We start from the raw sequence: 20,829 nt of genomic DNA, 5'->3' as shown, positions 1-20,829 counted from the left end.
ATGCATGGACCAGAAATCTTGCTCAAGATATCTTTGCTTTCTCTTCAATCCTTCATAGATCTCGTTCACTCGAGGACACTCTCTGTAACCTTGAATCATCGTTAGATGTTGAGAGCACAGTTTGGCGGTGATGTATATGTAACCAAGAAGAGCGATGTGCTGACAACATTTGGGGCTCTTTTGTGCTCATAACTAGTAGATGTGAGACTTATGTTATTTCAAGCAGCTGAACCGACTTTGGTGTTGAGAGTGTTGAAATGCCCTCTACAAATACTCTCCGGCATGTTCCTCGATGCCAGCCTTCGGTCAAGTATTTCTGCAGCCTTGTGGTCTTGCTTAATGATGGGCGTTCTCTTATTGTAGTTGGTCTTGAGTATACCAAAGCAGTCGCTAGCTTTCATCGAGTAGCCCAGGCAAAATTTCCCCCCATTCCCATGCCTCCTAATGCTCCGCCCCTTCCTTCATTCAAGGGTCTCTTTGCTACCTTTCCCTGTGCCTTCACCCCTTCCACAACTCTCTCTAACTGTGTCTCAATAACAACACCGCCCACGATCATCTCGCTCAAAGTTGCATGCAGCGTCTCAAAATTGAAGATCAAATCTAGTTCGCATACATTCTCAAATAAACGATCGAGTGCCTCCACATATACTTGTATCAGATCGATAAGAGCAAGTGGTGATTCGGTGGATGTTGAAATAATGATGAAGTATAGTGTCGCATAATGCCGATATGTGACGAGGGAAGGGATATCGTTGTGAGGAGATGAATCTGTTTTGGATGTGGAGGAGGAGGCGAGAAGAGGCGGAAGCGGAAGGAAATTGCATGAACCCGCAGGACGATTAGATACGAGTGTGAATATTTCTGAAATAAGTCGCTGTTGAACTGATGTTTCCTGTTTGGGCTGTTAGTAAAGATTATTTGGAGGATGGTAAGTGGCTAGTACTCACTAGTTGTGTGTAGAATTTTGTAAGCCGTGGTTGCCCAGCATTATTGAAGACAAGAACTGCGTTGATCATCTTTGAGTGCAAGTATATGGAGAACCAGATGAGTTTGTTGTTTGCAAAGAATTATGTTAAAGGCCGACAAAAGAAGGCTGAACACGATGCAGATGATAGGATCGTGGTGTGGAAATCCCGATATGCCAATGAAGCGAAAGAACGTGGGGTAGCTAGCTCAAAGCTTAATTCAATTGAGCTCTGTGCGACCAATCTGTTTATCAACCCTACGAAGTAGAATTGGAACGATCAATTCATCCATCCACCCAGAACCCATCCCATCAATCCTCCTCTTCTATCCTACAAAGCACTTCGTTCAAAAGAAACAATGACTCGCACATTCCTCGCAAAGATTCTTCGCAGTGCGCCCCGCCAATGTGGCACCTCTCGAAATTTGCTTGCGCGAGGTCGAACATTTCCAACCATTCGACCAAGTGTTGCTTATCAAACCTTCCGCCCTATCACAATTTCGAACAAAGTTGGCAAAGGATTGTCCCCGGAATCCGAGAATCCTAAACCTAAGATACTGGAAAGCAATCCAGAACCAAAACAAGCTGCTGAGCTCAGTCAAGAAGAATACAATGAGTTATCGGATAAGTACATGGACATGATGGTTGAGAAGTTAGAGGAGTTGCAAGAGGAGAGGGAAGATGTCGATGTCGAATATAGCGTACGTTTCTTCTCCAGGTTCACGCGCCTTCTATGAGGTGCTTTCCTAGAATTGACTGAGATCTTTATATAGGCTGGGGTTCTTACACTCTCATTTCCACCCATCGGCACCTATGTCATCAACAAGCAGCCACCAAATAAACAAATTTGGCTTTCTTCTCCCACATCCGGGCCAAAGCGCTACGATTTTGTGATTACGAGTGAGGGTCAAGACTCAAAAGAAGGCACAGGATCAGGGGAGTGGATATATTTGAGAGATGGGTCGCCTTTGAACGAACTACTGTTGAATGAGGTCGGTGTCGACTTATCAAGTTCATACACTCCTGATATACAAGGGAATGAGTGATCACCTTACACATTCGTGATAAATCTACGGACGGATCTCGAGAGCGATTTTTTTGTTTTTGCAAATGGTGGGCTATAAATCGAACATCAATCGGCGTTTTCTGGCAGTGGCATTTTCACGACTTGAGATTCATGAATATAGGGAACCGATGAGACATTGAGGTAGCTTTTTAATTTGGGCATTACCTAATGATAATGGACACAGTCTGAATTTCTGACTACCTGCTCATCATAGACACAATATAGCTTCTCCAAGAGATCTAATTCTCTTTATTGCTTGTCCCCTGTGACCTCGGCTTGATCCAATCTGGTTCTATTCTTGCGGAATGTTTCTTCGCAGAATGGCGCTGGATTGGACGTTCATCGTTGGGCGCGAATTATGTTTTGGAAATTTCCGTCCTCACTTTCATATGACCCTCAATTATCCTATCTTCCAGCAAAACCTTCATTCTCGGGTCGATGCATGATATGTATATAGCTTCGGATCATCAACGTACTCATGTCGCAATCGTCACTTGAGGGCCACCTTGATCTCCTTCCGGCTTTGGTAAATCATCCTACATCACAGCAGGATTAGCATCTGGTTCAAGAACATCTTTCGCATAAGAGAAACCGTAATGGTATGCCATCATATTGGCTTCGAGCAATTTTCCCGTCAGAAAGAGTGAAACTTACCACCTCGAAAATAACTTTGATCATCAAACTACAACTTGGACAGACACCAATGTCTTCGCCATCTCTCAAATCAGCAATACCGATTTCAAATCGATCGCCACATGGACATGGATAATGATAAATTTGTAGGACTGGATCATAAGTCATATCCTCGATCTCGATTTCGTCGTAAATATTCTCGGCCATATTTTCTTTTCTTCTGCAATGATCTCGGAAGCGCAAAGTCGCCGGTTTGATTTTTTAACGTGTGAGATTTATTTTTCTCAGAGGGGTCATAAGGTTGTAGATAATGACGGCGGGGATCACAAATTGACAAAGAAAAAAATTGGCTCGGATTAGGTAATCAATTGTTCGGGACTGGTGGACAGGTGACCTGGTGGACCTGGTGGACCAATCAACCCCCGCTCTAGCTAGTCCGGCACGTGTCTGGCCAAACGAGATTGCATTGCATTGCTTACTCGTAGACCTCCAACTGTTGGTTTCTGTTTCTAGAACCAAAAAGATTATCCTATTACACGGCAAAGTGCCCAAATGCTCAAGATATTCTTAGTTCTAGATGCTTTAGGCGGCTGTGTCTTTCAAAGCAGAGTCAGATATTACAATGTCACGAAGTCTCTCATATCATCGAATCCTCTGCATCTTATTGGGTACCCTTTTTATAGACATAGCTGTGCTAGTTATTTCTTATTGTTTCTTATTTGCCTTGCTGTCAAATCATTGTCTGATGCCCAGCAAAGAGTTTGATGTCAAAGTTTGGTTTCAACGCCGATTTGAAATCGGTCGGATAACCTATGCCTCACATACCGGCATAGTTCAGATGCAGAATGTACACCAGTTGGTGCAAAGTCTAGCAAGCTTTTGAGCGTGTTACAACAATCCTTCAAATTCTCGTTGGCTTTTAGAAGACTGCGATTCGCATGGATATCTCATGGGGCAAAGATGTTGGGAAGTTTAAACATTTATTTCTTAGAATTGTTGGCTACATGCCTTGGGGATTGTCTTTGTAGGTAAACGCTGTCCATATTGTTTTTCAATCATCTAGTACTACAATTGTATTTTTCTTTAGAAAAAACCATGCAAGTGCAACCACTACCATATGAGCAATCAAGAAGTTTGTAGATAGATGAGACGAGAGCTTCTTGAATGCAGCAAATTCAGCCGGTCTTCTCATTCGTCAAATATCCGATTAGTCCCTCACCTTGATATTAATCTCACTGTTGTCTGATATGCAGTATTACGCCGCTAATGACCCTGGCATGATTATGTATCCTGCAAGCCCTTTCGTTACGACCCCAGAAGATTGCCTATTACCTACCATGTCCAGCCCTGTCAACGGCCAACCCTTGCAACCTTAGCCGCAAACCTCAGCCATTTTCAAGGTGGATTCGAGGGGAAGTCTTCGGTACATTGACATAGAACTTTAAATATTACCTGTCAGTCCTCGCATATTTCTCAAAGTTTGTAGTTTCATGAATTGTTTATTCAACGTCACCAATCAATAATGTCCGAAATGTCAGATTATATTAGAAAAAGAGCTTCTAGGCCCAAAGTCAGATCGGGTTGCGTGACTTGCAAGTAGGTTTTATCATCACTTTACGATATTCTGAGCACAATTTTGATTTGATATACTTAGATTTCGAAGACTGAAATGTGATGAAGGAAAACCGGCTTGTTTTCGATGTTCAAATTCCGGGATTCGATGCCGTGGTTATACTACTCAAGCACCAATATCAACAAAAAAGAAAGAAACTGTTCGACAAAGCTTAGTTCCTATACGCCCGGCACCACCATCTCTACCAAATCATGAGCCCTCTTACCTAAATCTTAATGAGCAAGAATGGCTATACTTTCAAGACTTTACATCTGCGACTTCTGCCGATCCATATTGCATGATCCCGGACACAACGCGTCGTACAGCCAGATCGATCGAGTCATTCTTTTGGACCGAAGTCGTTCTCCAGGAAAGCTTTTTCACGCCATGTATTCGTCATGGAATTGTCGCTATTTCTGCTCTTGTGCGGAGCTTTCAGATGGACACTACCAGCTCACAACAAATTCAAGACCATGAACAATTCGCTCTTAAACAATACGGCAAAGCATTGCAGTCAACGAGAGACTTCATAGCAGATACAAAAAGTACACCTGAACGTTCAAGAACACTGTTTATTGCCGCTACGATACTAGCCCACTTTGATTGCTTCTATGGGAATCGAGATTTAGCAACTTCTCATATGCAATGTGCCCGATCATTGCTTACAAAAGAGACCTCAAAACTCCTGGACTGTAGATTCGTTAGTATCTTGATGAGTCTCGATAGTGTCAACTACTCCACTATGGGCTTCGAATCGGAGTTCTCTTATCGCCAAGCTATATTTGGAAAAGAGCAGATTTATATCCCGGAATTCTTCTCTGGTATAGAGGAAGCAGTCAAAACTCGAAGTATACTTGTCACAAGAGCCAACAACCTCTATATAGAGATGTTCAAATATAGATTCACGCCGAGAAGAAATATTCCTCGCTCGGCCATCAAGCTGAGAGACTATTATGTAGCGCAATTGAGACAATGGGACACTGTCTTTCGTCGGTCTATATGGATGTCCGATTGCAAAACTGATGTTACTGGACATCCAGTGCTAAGACCAGAATCATTGAGAATGCGAATATTGATCAGTATTATCAAGCTTGCCACAAGTCTCAACGAACCGCAATCGGTCACGGACGAGCTCCTGGAGCCGTTTCAGTATATCGTCTCTTACACGCAAGATATCATTAACTATGAAAAACATTTGTTGCGAAGTACATTTTATCTTTCTTGGTGATATTTTATGATATGCTCACTAAATTCACAGGCAAATCATCCTTTAATTTTGATATTCGCACCACGATACCATTATTCGAAGTCGCATTAAACTGCCGCAATTCGCCGGCATTACGCGGTGAAGCATTGAAGCTGCTACTTTCTTCTCATCGTCGAGAGGGTGCATGGGATAGCCGTGTGATTGCAAGAATCGCGGTATGGAAGATGGCACTCGAACAACCAGGGATGGATGAATCTGGAACGATCCGTGAAAATGCAAGATACTATGGAGAGTCTTTCGAGGTCGATCGATGGAATAAAGAAATTCGGGTTACTTGTAGGCAGAATGACGAGAGGTTACCTGAGGGCTACCGGATAGTGACAGACATACTTCAATATGGAGAAACAGCGGATGAGCTCTTTTGCTCGAGTCTAGACCAGGTTATACCTTCGATTTTGTCGCCATAATATCTAATCATTATCTTCTATCAGATGGTTCTGTTGTCTTTACTCAGATCTATCACTAATGTTAATGCCAAAAAAATATTTACAATCATCTCCGGGAAGCTGTAATTTCGCTTTCAATCGTTGCCATTAGTCCCATCTGTATTACATGTAAAGTCAATCAATTTCCGATAGCTTAATCGATTTCCTGATTGAAGGGGAAGGTGTTGTCAGCATGACACATAGAACAAACCAACATTACTGCTTTTATCTTATCAGCCACCTAAAAGCCGTCAAAGTTTCATTTTAGTATACTGCAAGGGGTACATATAAACATTGTATTCGCGGATTAAATGGAGGGGAGAGTTACAGTAAACAATATAATCCGCATGTTCAAGATTATCGGCGTCGCTTCGGTCGCCTACTTGTTATTAGCTGTTGGAATTTTATAGAAGAAAACGGTATTTAGCCTTACCCGTCTCAGATCTGTCGGTAGCAGTCGCTAAAGCTTGGTATGGGCATCCACCACGGACCAAGATCGCTTCTGCATACAACTTTGCGGGTTAGAGAAACTTATGCTTGGCACAGTCAGACGCCAAAGCTTCCACACAAATTTAGAATCACCCCTTGGTGTTATCGACATGGGCCATAACTCCCACCTATAACAATTTTGATACGCCAGCTTACGAGTGGTCTTTCTTCAGTGTGCGTATGCCATTTTGTAGGATTTACTTGCCTACACTGCCGCCTGACGCGACAAATTTTGTGCTATTCAAGGGGGGAAAACAAAGATCTGAATATAGCAGATCCCAACACACACGAGATGGACGCTTCATGAACCGACTCTTCGGTATGACAAATTGTTGCCAGAAAAGATAAGTTATTTCGGGACCGAGAAATCTCCCTGCCTTCCAAAATTCTGGAAAATCAACCTAACTCTTTTAATTTACAATCGCTGATCTGCAATTCTAGCATTGGTAGCACAAATGCAGTCATTCTCACATTGGGATGCTCGCTTATTGGCATACCAGTTTGCATAAGCCTCTTACGCGCAGACTGAGATAGGTTGATGACCAGCTCCACAGTAAATCATATCGACACGCATTTAAACGGGTGTGATGAGAGTCCGTAGCACGAACACAAAAATTGCAACACAGCCAATCATCCTCTGAGTCAAATCATGCCAGCCGCCCCTAATTCAGGACCTCGAATAAATCGAGCAAAATTTGAAGGGATTACTAAAAACCAACACTTGAAAATCCTGTACCACTAGGAATAACAGTAACATTGCTGACATCCGAGCCCGAATCTATCGGCATGCCGATAGCTGCATTTGGATGTGGAATGCAGGTGTGTTGAAAGTTCACGCCGCAGCTGATCCTTACATCCGAGTGGCATCACCGATGACTCGAAAATCACGTTCCATTGCGTGTGGAGCTTTTTGAAGTGATTGTCAGCAGTGGACCTTTTGGAGGGCCTCTTTCAACATATCGTTTCATGTGGTAGCTTTATTGCTGCTGGATAAATTGTCAGATGTATTTATAAAGTGGATCCTCGCTCTCCGTGTCCAAGTTTGGAACTATCAGACCACGAATGCGGACCCAGTAGTCTGGTTCACCTATTGAGTACCGAGTTTTTAGTTAAAGAGGTCCAACTATTTCGATTTTCGTACTCGTTCCCGCCTTGGCCACGTTGCCAAATCGGCCCCCACTTCTTCAGCGCTTCCGGGTAAATTGGTCTGGGAATCCGGTTGAAGATGTATCTGGGTTTGAAATTATCACCTCAAGGTACTCCTAGCAAAATAACGGTTTCTACAAGCTAGTGCTCTCTTTGTAACTACCCTCTCGAAACATCATTTCTTGTGTATGTAATGGCGCCCATTTTTGTCTCCGAATTGGATGAGAAACCTTGTGCTCTTCCATCTAGTTCTTAATCGTCTGCTTTTGATTTTTGAATCCTTCTTTTGAATTTTCTCTAGGGTAGTATTGACCGCTCTTCCCCTCCTTCACCCCCTTACCCCTTGCATGTTATCTCATTCGTTATGTACACATTCAAAAGGGGCCATGTCTGACTGACAACAGGCAGCAGCTGCATCGATCTTCAAATTGGAATCTTGTGATCGATGCACATGAAATTTCGATGTTGATGGCATGCTGCGAAATGAAATTGGATGACACAGTATGATTGTCAGGATTACGCTGATACCGATAGTTTGGTTGAACATGCTACAGGAGACAGTCACGGACATGAACCTTGATTCGACACGGGACCGATCTAAAAATACTTTGCAGTTGGCCGAGAATTGGCCTGCTCGCCAACAGCTCTTATGATTCGATGTGGTGATAATTTCCTACCATAGAATGTTGGTCTTTAGGCTTGAGAAGTGTGCAAACATACGCTAAGGTCACGTCGTTCAATCACTAGGAGTTGTGTAATATACCTGATGGAACCACACACACTCCCATCAAATGTAACTTCATAACATATCGACAAGCAGCAAGGATGAAGAGAACGCTTCGGCCGTCATCCAAACATAATCCACGGTATTATTCACAGATTGTATTGTCTGTTTCCAAGTGTTGCAAGTCTTGATAAGAAGGACCCGATGGCAAAGCTCTCGTAACTGCTGCTTAGATTCGAAATATTCTTGAGCTGCATGCATGTAATCCTACAAAACGGCTAGCACAGTAGCAAAAGCTGCACATGCATTTGGAATCTCGATCTTTGCCGTAAACCGTGTTATGCACACATCTCATTTCTAAGGTTTCAGTGCTCTAGGCTAGGGTAGTATGGAATTTGTTCAACATGTTCGCATGCCCCTCAGGCAACAGTATATGCTACCCGCCAAGGTACAATCTGACCTTCAATTTTGCGTCGAGCGCATTTATGATTATACTTCTAGGTCAGCAATTTCGAAATGCGGAGAACCTTGCGCCTGATTCTAGACTCTTACATTTCTCATTTCTTTTCCAGGGGCAGTTGTGTGGCAATCGAGATCCGACGACCATCCTACATCTTCGTACTCTGGCCAATTCATTCACTTGATATTCAGCAGGTAGGACATTATCAGGCAACTTGGGCTATGCATTTGCCAATCAACAATGGTAAGTGCACCCGACGTCGCAGCAAGTCTCGGAAGATATCTCTTATCTCCGCGCTGCTATTCGTAAAAAATGCTCATACAATTACGTTTTGGGCAAACAGCGCAGAAGGAACCAATATCTCATTGCTTGAGAATATATTCAGGCGGTCGGTGGGTTTCTCGTATTAGTTACACAGCCTTTTACATCCATCTCGTGTAATATGAGACAGAAGTCATCAATACGTCGTACAGAAATAGGCGCTACACCTCGGTTATTCTTGAGGCTAAGCCCTGTGTTACTTGCCCAGATAAGCAGATGAAATCGTAGAGTCTGGGAGTGCTTCCGTATTTTTTTGTTATGGGGAATAGGAAATTAGATATCGCTATCGCGATTATTCGCCGCTGGTGCTATTTCTGATTTCTTGCTACTTTTTTATTAATTGGTCTGACTATTGCTATACATGAGTCAATACATAGTAAGAATTGTTCAGAGTCTTGGACGACTGTGTATATTGTAAAATTCGGGGTGACTGAGATCTTACGATGGTTATTTTTTCGTGTATGTTCTGTTAAATGCTGTACATTCATTCGAAGGATAGCTCATGCTTGTGATTCAAAGGCAAGCAAGTTAATAGCTAGTTCTACACGAATCTATCAACTAGAAACCCATTTCCTTTCCCGCGAACCCCCGTTGGAAACCCAGTCATATCATCAATAGTCCCATACATCCCCTTAAGCGCCATTGAATCCTCTGCCATTCCCCCAATAGCCTCGCCCCAAATTTTCTGCAGTCTCGTCCCAGCAACTCTCAACTTCATCCCCCTCGACATTTTGGCGAATTCTTGCTTGCCATTTCTCCATCTGAAATCCAATCATCTGAATTTCCACTTTCGGTTTAAATGGAACCTCCGGGGAATGTATGATGTGTGATTGAAAGGGCTCGGGAAGTAGAGGAAAGATAGATATTTGGAGCCCTAAGACATTTTGTATCGTTTTGTTCACAGGGTCAATGGATGGACCTGCTATCTTGATAATTTATGATACTAGTATTATGATGAAATTGGTATATGTGTGAAGTCTATTGGTAGGACGATATAACTTTGGCCTTTGTCAAATCTCCTTTTTGAGGGTCGATAACGATCATATGGTGTAGAATCATGAAGTTGTTGAGTTTGAGGGTCTTGTAACACGGTACAAAAATGAAGTGCATACTTTCTTCTATCGGATATACCAGTCAAAGCACATATAATTCATAATGCTTGGAGATTAATTCACTCTACCACTAGCAGAAGCCGTCTTGAGCCGTGTAACATCATTGAAATTGTTTTGCAATTGTAAGACATTGTCTGTCGAGAACCCCAAACTACATTCGCAAAAATCTCATGAGAAAGTATCAGCCTAGATACCACTTCCATCCTGTCGTTGCAACATGTGAGTAACTAGCCTGCATTCGTGAACTACTGCATAAAAATGTTGGAGAAAGACACTAGCGTGTATCAGTTGAGGGTACAGGCATCTTGGCTTTCAAAGATTAGATGTTGAGATTGAGGGAACAGGTGCAATCGACTTACCAATTGAAATATCGTGGTACAAGCCATACCGAGCTTTGGAAATTCTCATCTGACACTGAAATCCAGGAACCATGAAAGTGATAAGCTTGACAGCCGATTGCGACAACTGGAATCCGAAGCTCTACCAGTCTTCTTCCTCCCTATCCCATGGGAGTTCCTTGTCTGTGATTTCCGCGCAAAGGAAATAATTTTGGAACTTTCCTTGGCCTGCTCCAAGCTTAGAAGGATCAAGGATTAGATTACTAGACAATATTTTAGTCAGAACCTGATCGATATCCTGACTGTAGTGTTTATCGTAGAATTGTCGATAGTAAAGGGCTAGCGACCAGCTATAGTTGAGCGCCATAGAACGTAGCTCTTCATGGACCTTTTTATCCATATACTCATCTGCAACCAATCTGATCAAATTTTGATTTGCTGTGACAAGCTTTTGGCAAACGCTTCCATATGCAATGAGAACTCGGATACGAAGATCCATATCATCTTCTGGTATGCAAGGGTTGCTTTTCCACCGACCAGCAACATGAATCATGCATTCCTTGTACAGAGTTTGATTTCTGAGTTGGCAGGAAATCTTCAAAAGAGAACCAGCATTCTCGGGTATTCGCTCGATGAAGTTCGGGCTTCGGAAAAACACTGTATCCAATGTCCTTGAAACGACTGGCAGCGCACCATAAAAATCTGCAACCTTGGCCAAAAAGTTGATATCGTCGAAACTGGCGAGTGTGAAGGATTTCCCGTACATACAATCAATCATATGTTTAACAGCAATGTACCAATTATCGGATCCAGTGTCGACAGGCTTATCACCTCTGCCCTCAACCTGGCAGTGGTTCCATTAGCCTTAAGTCAAATGTGAGATATAGAATTCGAGAATTTGTTCAACTCGTAGCGATCAAGAGAACTAACCTTGGATGCGACTTCAAGGCCTGGAACATCTTCAGGGGTATCTTGAATGGTAACATATTCGTAACTGAAAGTTGCATTCGCAGGAGCTGGGGTTTTGTCTGCTGAGTCGAGGAATTTTCTGAAATAAGCCGAACCAAGCTTCAGCATCAATGAATGGCAATGAATCTCATGATCGAAGACACAGAGCTTGACGTCGACTCTATGACCAGGCAACTTGTAGACTTCGGCCATCTTGAAATTGAGTGACTATGGAGACTTGGTATGGAATGAAAGTGTTGTCAATTAACTTTCGAGCGCGAAAGTGTGATGGGAGGTTACATCCATTTTACCCCTCATTGTGATACCAATGGGGGCTCTTGTCGTAGACAGGGGGGTGTATTAGAATAACTCGATACCGTAGTAACACAACAAGTCTGATACAACTCAACAAAATATCTGGAAATAAGCAATGAAAGTCGAACTCTATGTAATTCAGAGACTAGCACGGCGATTATGATGATAGTGAAATGTGAAGCCGGGAGTGAGGTTGAAGGGAGTGAAAGGCAACTCAATTCCATTCTCGGTATATCGCATTGAATTGATATGGGACAACCTAGTATTGTATTTTCAATACATCCATCGAGTGTTGAAAAAAGTAATTGAAGCACCTTTGTATGCTATCTTTTCGTACATTTCTTAAGACAAAAAAGTCAACTGAACCTTAGATGGTGCTAAGGATAAAGTCAATTGCAGACTCATCATTCATCTCCTTTACACTTTCGTCTTTTCCATCCTCACACTCAAGCAAGACAACCGCTGTTCAACGGCTCGAACAAAGCATTGCCTGTTCAGACACTCACCAGCATCTTCTCTTGCGCATTCATTGCCCTATATCTGCACCATACTCTAACAGCCACTCGAACCCCCGCTAACATACTCTCCAAGCAATGGTCGTACTACTCCTCACCTCCACACCTGTATAGATTAGGGTATTCCCTATGTGTACGCCTTCAGCAAGTAAGATCCGCACAACGCTTCTGTTTTTACCCCTCGTAGCTCTGATCGATCGAGGAGGGGTAAACGTCCACAGCAGTCAGATCCTTCTAAGGGAGAGAATCTCATTTTATGAATTTGATGCACAACTAGTAATCAAGACCTCTAAAACTGGAATCGTCAAACCATGTGTCGTAGGAATTAAGCACGGGCGATATATCTGTCATCAGACTAGACCAGGGCAAATTGTCCAAGATTGACCGAACAAGTGATCATCTCCTTCTCCTGATGCTCAGATTGTCTTGTAAGACGTTCTGAACAGATACTTGGATTAAAGATACAGGTGGGTCTCTCCATCCATTGGATGGCCTGTTCGTTTGCATCATCACGATTTAGTATGAGTATGGAGGAAGGATAAGCAGGTGCATAAAGACCCACGAAAAGGATAGTATACCAGCTAACATCTGTTAGCAAGTTTAGAAACATATCTGGTATGCTATGTAGTAATGCAGATGGTTCAATGTCGTAAACTCGATCATACAATAAAAGATTTCCCGGGAAGTGAGTAGGATACTAATATGTTAATAATACACATGAATTGCCATTAACTATGACATCAATTGTTGCTTATCGTGAGTTCTGAGTATAAAATCAAACTTGGTGTCGTTCTCATTTTCAATGAATGAAAAAGGCGAGTATGTTGGGTCGTAAAATAATGGAGGGGCCGGGGAGCTCGAGGAATAGTCACGTGATACTCATCCTGGAAGACGAAAAAATTCGCTTAATCTTAGCCTTCACACTAGCTTCTCGCACCGTTTTCATTTTTGCAAAAGTTCGATTCGAAATTCTTCAAACTCTCACGACAAATTCTTCGACGACAACGATTGTAATTCGAATCCATCAGGTCAGTACTTTACCAACGTCTCAACTGCTATTTGTATTACGATCGAATATCGAGAACGAAATCGAAACCAGAATATGCGGGAACGGAGGGCTATCGAGCAAAAAAGAACAAAAAGATTGGGAATGATTGCACAGTGGATAATTCAGATGGAGTCAGCCCTTCTCCAATCGACTGCACACCATATCACATATCAATACTTCTTTCGCACATCTCTTCAGGCATTTTTGCCATCGCATAGCTGGTTGCGCATTCGATTTCTCGATAAGACATTTCAAATACTTGCATTGAGAACGAAATCATCTACATATCTGTTCAACTTTGGCTAATAATATTCATACCACAGAATTAGCAATCATGGGTATCAGCCGTGACAGCAGACATAAACGCTCCGCCTCTGGCGCCAAGCGATCCCATTACCGTGCGTAGTAGATAGCCCATATATCTTGATTGATATATGTTCCAACCTGAAAACTAAGACTTTTACAGGGAAGAAGCGCGCTTTCGAAGCCGGAAGACAAGAAGCAGGTACCCGTATCGGAACCAAGAGAATTCATCTCGTCCGTACCCGTGGTGGTAACCGCAAATTCCGTGCTCTCCGTCTCGAAGCCGGTAACTTCTCATGGGCCTCTGAGGGTATTGCCCGCAAGGTCCGTGTGATCGTTGTCGCTTTCCATCCTTCCAACAACGAGTTGGTCCGAACCAACACCCTCACCAGATCCGCCATTGTTCAAGTCGATGCTGCGCCATTCAGACAATGGTACGAGGCACACTATGGTCAAAACTTGGGACGTAGACGTCAACAAAAGGCCGGTCAAGCTGTCGAGGAGCCAGACACCAAGAAGAGCAAGTCCGTTGAGAAGAAGCACCACGAGAGATTCGCTGCCGCAGGAAAGGTTGACCCCGCTTTGGAGAAGCAATTCGAGGCTGGTCGTCTTTACGCCGCAGTCTCATCCAGACCTGGACAATCTGGACGTGTCGATGGATACATTTTGGAGGGTGAGGAGTTGGCTTTTTACCAACGCCAATTGAGAAAGTAAATCATCTTCTATGGGATTTGGGATGGGTTGTATTTCATTGGGATTCATGGCATGGAGTTCCTGATATGGAATCATGCGAAAAATGGTTCTCTACAATAGGCTATGATGAATTCAAAAGCAATAAGAATACCCCCTTTGCCATTTGTTCGTACAATGAAGCATTTGAATGCCGGTGCAATCGTGAATTGTGTGAACCCATTCTCAATGATTCTATCGACATCTTTCCTTGCCCACATCCAATTTTAAATCATTTTACTAACCAAAACGTATCCATCGTTCAAGACAATCTTTTCGATATTAAAAAAAGCTGGGGAAATCAAAATGATCGACCTGGACCTGAATTGGCTGCAAGACCCTTGTGTAACCACATGTAGCCCATGCTCCTCCCCGCATTTCTTATCAACCTCGTGATGTTTCTACTCTCAATGGCCTTCTCTAACCTGCCAGGAATGAATCCATATTATTTCTCTTATTTGCATATATGAGTTGTGCTCTATAATTTTGCCGTTCAATAAGACATCTGATAAGTAATAAAGAGACTAATCTACTGTTTGGTATTGTAAGATTACAATACACCGCCTATCTTCATTCTCGGCATCAGATCCTCAATCGCATTATCTCGACAATCCTTCACATATACCAATTCTTTACATAATAATGCCCATCTCCTCTCTCGCACCACCACTTCCCGATGTTCCCGGTCCCTCTTCTGCATCTTCACATTCGCGCTCCCACTCAGTATCCGCTTCAGCCTCCACATCTACTCACTCCCATGCTCAAAGCAACCCCTCTACCTCCTCTCTTCCACCATTGCCTCCCTCTCCAGAAACTACCCGTCAAATAGCTGAAGCGCGCACTGCTCTCAATGCATCAATCCAAAATATCTTCACGCCTCACGAACATGCGCTGAAACTTCGAGCGCAAAATCTCCATCAAAATAGCAGCGCATTGACGAAACAGGAAAACGATTTGAAGAAGGAGATAGGAAAGCTAGGGAAAGAGGGGGATAAATTGGAGAAAGTTGTTAGGGAGGGACAGAGGAAGGTGAAGGAATTGGGAAACGTGCAAAATTGGGCGGAGGTGCTAGAGAGAGATTTTTTGGTCGTGGAGGAAGTTTTGAGGTTGGTTGATGGGGAGAGTGAGCAATGGAGTGGGAGTGAAAGTGATTGGAGTGAGTATGAAAGAAATGGAGGAGGTGAAAGAGAGGGAAGCGTAGGTTCGAATGGGAGTGATGGAAGTAATGAGGGGAACATCGATACGCATATGACGGATTCGAATACACATGGCAATACTTCTGCACATGAATCAAATGGTACCCACCCCACTAGCATTGGGCAAGATAAGGGGAAAGGAAAAGAAGGAGAAACCGGAAGTATGGAACATATGGAGGCCATAGATACCGAGGAATCTTCTACATCAACGAATGTATCCAGGTCGGAGCCGTCCTCTAGTTCCATTCGAACTTCGGCTTCGGGGATGAGTTGAGTGAGATGTTAGAATGAGCTGATTTGGTGCGGGCTGGGTTTGTCATGGGATTTCTTGGGTAGAGGTGCAGAGTGGAGCAATGGGAACACTCTGGTTATAGGTCGTTTTATACGGTGTGAAGATTATTCGGAGGATTGTTTGGCTTTAAGAGTTATGTTGCAAAACAAGTGTCTTGGATTTTTCATACGAGCGTGCTTTTGATCTATCATCGACTATTCTTAGTGGTTGTGTTTCATTTTATGATCGACATCAGAACCTCCCATTTATGCGAGCGATTTTCTTCGAACAATCATCACACTCATTATTTACAATCATACAACTATATATACAATGCCTCTCTATACCAGCCATTTCCTCTTCAACTTCTCTCTTTCCCCCTACAAAACCTCAAAAGCATCATAAATCACCCTCCCTCCATTTCTCCCACTACTAGCAATCCCCACAACCCGATTCAACCACCCATACTTCCCCGCATCATCACATTCAAATGTGAGGTTCAACCGCATCTTATAGTCATGGGCAGTATGCTTATCCTCTTCCCCAAGTGCCTCTAGAACATCTCGGGGACCAGTGCGTACGCCAGTTGTACGCAGGTAGATACAGTGGTTATCATGAGTTAGAAGATTATAGCGGGTATCAAGATGAGCTGTTTGGAGAGATTCGGAAGGAGTGTTTTGAATGGTTTCCCAGTCGCCGCCGCCGGGGAGAATGGTGCCCCGGAGATGAGGACCTTCGAAACGGCCGCCTGGATGGGGTGAGCTTGATTTTGTAACTCGTGGGGAAGTTAAAGAGTGGAATGAGATAGGAGGGAATGAAACTAGGAAAGGGGAGGAAGGACAAACCTTTGAAAATAACAGTAGCGCGATTACCATGTCCTCCATCACCGATCGGGTGGAATTCCTCCATGTCGCATTCGAGGTGGAAAAGGAATTGAAGGGAGGGGGTAGGAAGGGTGTATTCAGGTTTTGACCCTGTGTTTGGGTTGTCAACTTGAGATGCACGGTATTTTGATGAAATGGGGGCAGTTTTGGATGCAGAGGAAAGGAATTGAGGGATGCATAAACAGAGAGAGGACTTGGAGGCTGGGGAGAAGGCAGAAGACATAAGGAAGCAGGGATGGCGGATAGAACTTTCTTACATTCTGTATTTTTCAGAGTAGATATATCGTGAGCTTTTTCTACCTCGCCGGCTTGCACTCTTTTTTCTTGAGGATTTGACATTATTTCTTTTTCCCTTGATCCGCTCGAATTCTTCAAGAATCTTTAGAAATCCTAGATATTCAAAGTGTTTCACTGGGTAATAGTAGGGAGATCAATAAGGAGGAAGCTCTTGTTAAGTATACGAAATAATAAATCCAAGAATTGAGAATCTGATTCCCAATATACAAAGTCAACAAGAATTTCGAGCGTTAAAGCAGTCATGACGTATCCCAAAGTCCCACTTAGCATATGTTCTAGATCCGTTCGTATAGATCGGAACTCGGATGTGGCGGAAGGAAGCTAATGTCTATTTTTCGGGCCGAGAGAAGCTAAGGTGGGATGTTATCCGGATTCCGAATTTTAGCCTGTGGTGAAAGGGAGAGAGACGAAAGGGAACTTGGGAAGCAAAATCGATATATGCAGTTTCAGTATGGGGAGAATAGGAAAGGGTGGTTTAGATTGAAATAATTCTTTTGTTCTATTGTTATTTTTGAGAAGAAAAACAATTAGACTGACCCTTCAACAAGGATGATTTGGTCAAGGTTATCCAGAAAGTTCTATCCTTGTATATGGTTCTCGACAGCTATTTGCATCTATACCTGTTGAGTTCCAAGGCCCTCCTACCATTTTGGAAAATCCTATCGGCTCTGTATTCAATATCTACATCAACAATACGTTCACCCCATCTTCGCACGAAAGGCCATCCTTCATCCCAAAGCTCAGGATGTTCTCTGCTCCCCTTCGATCTACATTACGGACCATATCGTTCAGCCCACCAGATCCATCACTTCTAGCCGCAAATTTGTTACTCCAATAAAACAAAAGGAAACACCCCTGAACCTTACAGCCGAATATCCATGATGCCCATAGATACTCCCAAGTTCCGACCCTTCCGCATATAAAAAAGCTTCTACCCGGTGCATCCTCGACTTAGCATTCTCAATCTCATCCAAAAATGCGATTCAAATGTCTCCGCATGATAGAACGCCCAATTCACGTTTCCCATGCATCTCAAAACTATTTTCTTCGTCGGAATTATCCTCCTATAAAAGTGACGTGGCTCTGAAATGCAGATGGCATTTCAAGTTGACTAGATTGTCACGTATCCAAAATCCCAAGACAGCAAAAGGCGGGAAATTATGAACCTATAATGTGTCCTTCCTGAGGATCATTTCGATATCGCGAACAAGAAACCTTGCTGCCGCTCTTTTTCAATCAGCAGTTGGTAGCAAGATCATAATCACCCAGATATTGAATTTCGGAGGAGTAGGACATAGATTCAGGGAGAAAAGACGTTCAAAAAACGTCATCAGACCTGTGAAGTTGACTAGCGGCTATGAAGAATATGATAGTGAGAAAATCTGGGGAACTATTTTTGGCTCCGAAGGCTAGATAAGAGATGGGGCATGGGGGATGGTAGTGAGCCATAACTTGCGGTTTGTGATGGGAATGGGGTGATGGCAGTGGTAGAAATGGTTTTGCTCTCATGGGTGAAAACAAGATAAATATGCGAACTCAGATGTAATTACGGATGCAGATAAAGGTCATTCCCTTCTATTATTCAAAGAACTGCGCACTATTAAAGCAAACCCTCACGAAAGCTCCATCGCCATAATATACTACTCCAAAGTAGATGTGAGGCACCTCCATTTCCCCCATTATAAATCTTTACAACATGAACTCCTCCTCCCACCCAAAGATCTTTTCCCACAATTCACACGGACAAGTAAATCCATCTACTCAAGACACCATTCCCAATATCTAACACGTCACTACTCACTCTCTGCCAGCTGCGCACATCAATGAAAAATAACTCCAAACAATTCCTGGGTATACAATATATACCTGCCCTGCAAAGAAAATATTCCATTAAACTGACAAACCCACTCTACTCACTGATTCAGTCAACTTCAATCATCCAACTATGTAAAAAATCCATACTTTTTAGAAATACAAGGACAACATTACAAAAAAAGTCCTTTCTTTGCAAGATACCATTGTTTTCAGCAGTGATCATAGGATATTAATACCCATCAAGGAAAAAAACACTAGAGAACCTTAGAGAGAAACTCTTCCTTGTTCAGAGAACATCCCAAGATTCTGACACCTGATATCAGATCTTAGATGATGAGTCGTATCATCTCATCTCTTTTCTTCCATTATATACAAGAGAGCTGAAATGAGATGACTTGTGATTGCAAATAATACCACATCATACAACTTCACACCAGATTCTATATCCCACAAACGAGACATTTCACAAGAAAACCTATATTGCAATTCATGAGTATAAACCTCTCTCCCATATCAAAATCCCATACCCCAAAATCTCTACCTATCTACCTGTCTACTCACCATCACCATCACTTTCCCACATACACACCCACTCACTATAAAAACTCAAAGTTCACTTTCTAAAGCTCATATAAACTACAACCAATAGACAAACTATTTTTTTTTATTTTTCAAAAAATAACTCCAGCTCCGAGATCGGTTAAGTCAAAATTCAAAGGTGAAGTTTCGAGTTCGGAGGTAGATATTTCTGAGAGGAAGAGAGAGAGAGAGAGAGAGAGAGAGAGAGAGAGGGGGGGGGGTATATATGGTGTGAGTCTTGTAACTACATACCTAGTAGCTAGAATTTATCGAGAAGATTTGGATTCTATGATAGTTCATGTTAAATTCATTTATAATCAAGTCTTGTTGCTGTGATTTGTGTTAGTATGAGTGTTAGTGTAATAAGTGTCAAAGAATATAGATGTAGTTTACATTGAGACTATTCACTCTCCTAAAGACAATGTCTACGTAGATATTCTTTAGAACATACTACAATACCACACCATACAATCCACCAGAAGTCCATAAAACCCAAACACAACATCCCATCTAATTTGGTAAATTCAAGACTCCCATTCCATGACACTACACTCTCTCCTAAACCCGTAAATACACACATAGCAAATCCCCCATGCAACAAATCAACTCATCACAATTCCCATTCACTTCCCTCAATCTTCTCTCTCTATCCCATTCCATTCCATATCATCTCGTCTCATCCTATCCTCATAAACTCGCCCCTCAGCCCAATCATCCAAAGCTTCTTATCAACCACCATTAACCTTCTCTCAAAAAACTCCCAATCACTACTCAAGCCACTCCCGTGTCACCAACAACACAGAGAAACTGCCAGCCAGATAAATCACAGCTTTCTTTCTTTCTTCCTTTCTTTCTTTTATATCACTCTTCTCTCTCCAAAAAACCCCTCCCCCCCAAAAACCAAAAACCAACATCCATAAACAAAAGACAAAAGCTAGGGAGAGAAAAAAGTCAAGTCAAGTCAAAGATCAAAAACCTCCCCCCCCTCTGCGACATCGGGGCTCGGATTGGCAAATAACCACCACCACAATTTTTGAATATAGATCCGAACTACGTTTTTTTCGTTTCCGTATAGACTTTGAATAATTCCTCCCAGTTTTAATCTTGTTTATTGCTGCACCTGCTGCTATTCCTGCTGCTGCTTCTTTACAATACAATACAATACAATACAGTCCGATACGATACATACAGCTTCAAGATCGAACTTCTTTTTCTCCTGCTTATTCAAATTCTGCACTTCTTTCAAGTTTCTTCACAAAGCTTTGAGATTCTGGGAATTGGAAAGTTGGGGTTTGTTACTGCAAGCAAGCAAGATAAAAGTACATACATACAGTTTCGACATCAAAGAAGCAGAGGCGCAAGAAAAAGATCC

General features: G+C 42.6%; 8 protein-coding genes across 8 annotated transcripts; 4 read left to right on the top strand and 4 right to left on the bottom strand.

Annotated features, from left to right (window-relative positions):
* Positions 1 to 397: 397 nt before the first annotated feature.
* EAE98_004017 (uncharacterized protein) lies at positions 398 to 1,016 on the bottom strand (the record flags this gene model as incomplete). The annotated part of the gene is made up of 2 exons (XM_038951637.1): positions 398 to 892; positions 948 to 1,016. 2 exons carry the CDS (start codon positions 1,014 to 1,016, stop codon positions 398 to 400), a joined length of 564 nt encoding a protein of 187 aa, XP_038812110.1.
* Positions 1,017 to 1,220: 204 nt separating this feature from the next.
* On the top strand, positions 1,221 to 2,236 carry EAE98_004016 (uncharacterized protein). Its single transcript, XM_038951636.1, has 2 exons — positions 1,221 to 1,665; positions 1,738 to 2,236. The coding sequence occupies exons 1-2, from the start codon at positions 1,324 to 1,326 to the stop codon at positions 2,008 to 2,010; spliced, it is 615 nt and encodes a 204-aa protein (XP_038812109.1). The 5' UTR covers positions 1,221 to 1,323; the 3' UTR covers positions 2,011 to 2,236.
* Positions 2,237 to 2,506: 270 nt separating this feature from the next.
* On the bottom strand, positions 2,507 to 2,870 carry EAE98_004015 (uncharacterized protein; the record flags this gene model as incomplete). Its single annotated transcript, XM_038951635.1, has 2 exons — positions 2,507 to 2,566; positions 2,685 to 2,870. The coding sequence occupies 2 exons, from the start codon at positions 2,868 to 2,870 to the stop codon at positions 2,507 to 2,509; spliced, it is 246 nt and encodes an 81-aa protein (XP_038812108.1).
* A 1,315-nt stretch (positions 2,871 to 4,185) lies between these two features.
* Positions 4,186 to 5,949, top strand: EAE98_004014 (uncharacterized protein; the record flags this gene model as incomplete). The annotated part of the gene is made up of 3 exons (XM_038951634.1): positions 4,186 to 4,259; positions 4,318 to 5,480; positions 5,534 to 5,949. The coding sequence occupies 3 exons, from the start codon at positions 4,186 to 4,188 to the stop codon at positions 5,947 to 5,949; spliced, it is 1,653 nt and encodes a 550-aa protein (XP_038812107.1).
* Positions 5,950 to 10,240: 4,291 nt separating this feature from the next.
* On the bottom strand, positions 10,241 to 11,745 carry EAE98_004013 (uncharacterized protein). Its single transcript, XM_038951633.1, has 3 exons — positions 11,488 to 11,745; positions 10,579 to 11,401; positions 10,241 to 10,528 (listed from the first exon to the last, which is right to left on the bottom strand). Exons 1-2 carry the CDS (start codon positions 11,716 to 11,718, stop codon positions 10,700 to 10,702), a joined length of 933 nt encoding a protein of 310 aa, XP_038812106.1. The 5' UTR covers positions 11,719 to 11,745; the 3' UTR covers positions 10,241 to 10,528; positions 10,579 to 10,699.
* Positions 11,746 to 13,200: 1,455 nt separating this feature from the next.
* On the top strand, positions 13,201 to 14,616 carry EAE98_004012 (uncharacterized protein). The gene is made up of 3 exons (XM_038951632.1): positions 13,201 to 13,363; positions 13,707 to 13,781; positions 13,850 to 14,616. Exons 2-3 carry the CDS (start codon positions 13,718 to 13,720, stop codon positions 14,398 to 14,400), a joined length of 615 nt encoding a protein of 204 aa, XP_038812105.1. The 5' UTR covers positions 13,201 to 13,363; positions 13,707 to 13,717; the 3' UTR covers positions 14,401 to 14,616.
* A 441-nt stretch (positions 14,617 to 15,057) lies between these two features.
* EAE98_004011 (uncharacterized protein) lies at positions 15,058 to 15,885 on the top strand (the record flags this gene model as incomplete). Its single annotated transcript, XM_038951631.1, has 1 exon — positions 15,058 to 15,885. The coding sequence occupies one exon, from the start codon at positions 15,058 to 15,060 to the stop codon at positions 15,883 to 15,885; it is 828 nt and encodes a 275-aa protein (XP_038812104.1).
* A 255-nt stretch (positions 15,886 to 16,140) lies between these two features.
* On the bottom strand, positions 16,141 to 17,249 carry EAE98_004010 (uncharacterized protein). Its single transcript, XM_038951630.1, has 3 exons — positions 17,024 to 17,249; positions 16,728 to 16,856; positions 16,141 to 16,630 (listed from the first exon to the last, which is right to left on the bottom strand). Exons 1-3 carry the CDS (start codon positions 17,103 to 17,105, stop codon positions 16,263 to 16,265), a joined length of 579 nt encoding a protein of 192 aa, XP_038812103.1. The 5' UTR covers positions 17,106 to 17,249; the 3' UTR covers positions 16,141 to 16,262.
* Between the last annotated feature and the right edge of the window lie 3,580 nt (positions 17,250 to 20,829).

This window comes from Botrytis deweyae, assembly GCF_014898535.1.
Source record: "Botrytis deweyae strain B1 chromosome Unknown BDEW_007, whole genome shotgun sequence".
Classification (NCBI taxonomy): Eukaryota; Fungi; Ascomycota; class Leotiomycetes; order Helotiales; family Sclerotiniaceae; genus Botrytis; species Botrytis deweyae.
The sequence above is the reverse complement of the archived record's forward strand: the minus strand, read 5'-3'. Positions and strand labels throughout refer to the sequence as shown.

Coding starts and splice junctions, on each gene's coding strand:
- EAE98_004016 (XM_038951636.1), top strand. CDS start 1,324: ATGACTCGCACATTCCTCGCAAAGATTCTTCGCAGTGCGCCCCGCCAA. Junction 1,666..1,737: donor ATGTCGATGTCGAATATAGC/GTACGTTTCTTC, acceptor ATCTTTATATAG/GCTGGGGTTCTTACACTCTC.
- EAE98_004013 (XM_038951633.1), bottom strand. CDS start 11,718: ATGGCCGAAGTCTACAAGTTGCCTGGTCATAGAGTCGACGTCAAGCTC. Junction 11,402..11,487: donor GCCTTGAAGTCGCATCCAAG/GTTAGTTCTCTT, acceptor AACCACTGCCAG/GTTGAGGGCAGAGGTGATAA.
- EAE98_004012 (XM_038951632.1), top strand. CDS start 13,718: ATGGGTATCAGCCGTGACAGCAGACATAAACGCTCCGCCTCTGGCGCC. Junction 13,782..13,849: donor CGCCAAGCGATCCCATTACC/GTGCGTAGTAGA, acceptor AGACTTTTACAG/GGAAGAAGCGCGCTTTCGAA.
- EAE98_004010 (XM_038951630.1), bottom strand. CDS start 17,105: ATGTCAAATCCTCAAGAAAAAAGAGTGCAAGCCGGCGAGGTAGAAAAA. Junction 16,857..17,023: donor TACTCTGAAAAATACAGAAT/GTAAGAAAGTTC, acceptor ACCCAAACACAG/GGTCAAAACCTGAATACACC. Junction 16,631..16,727: donor CGCTACTGTTATTTTCAAAG/GTTTGTCCTTCC, acceptor CACCCCATCCAG/GCGGCCGTTTCGAAGGTCCT.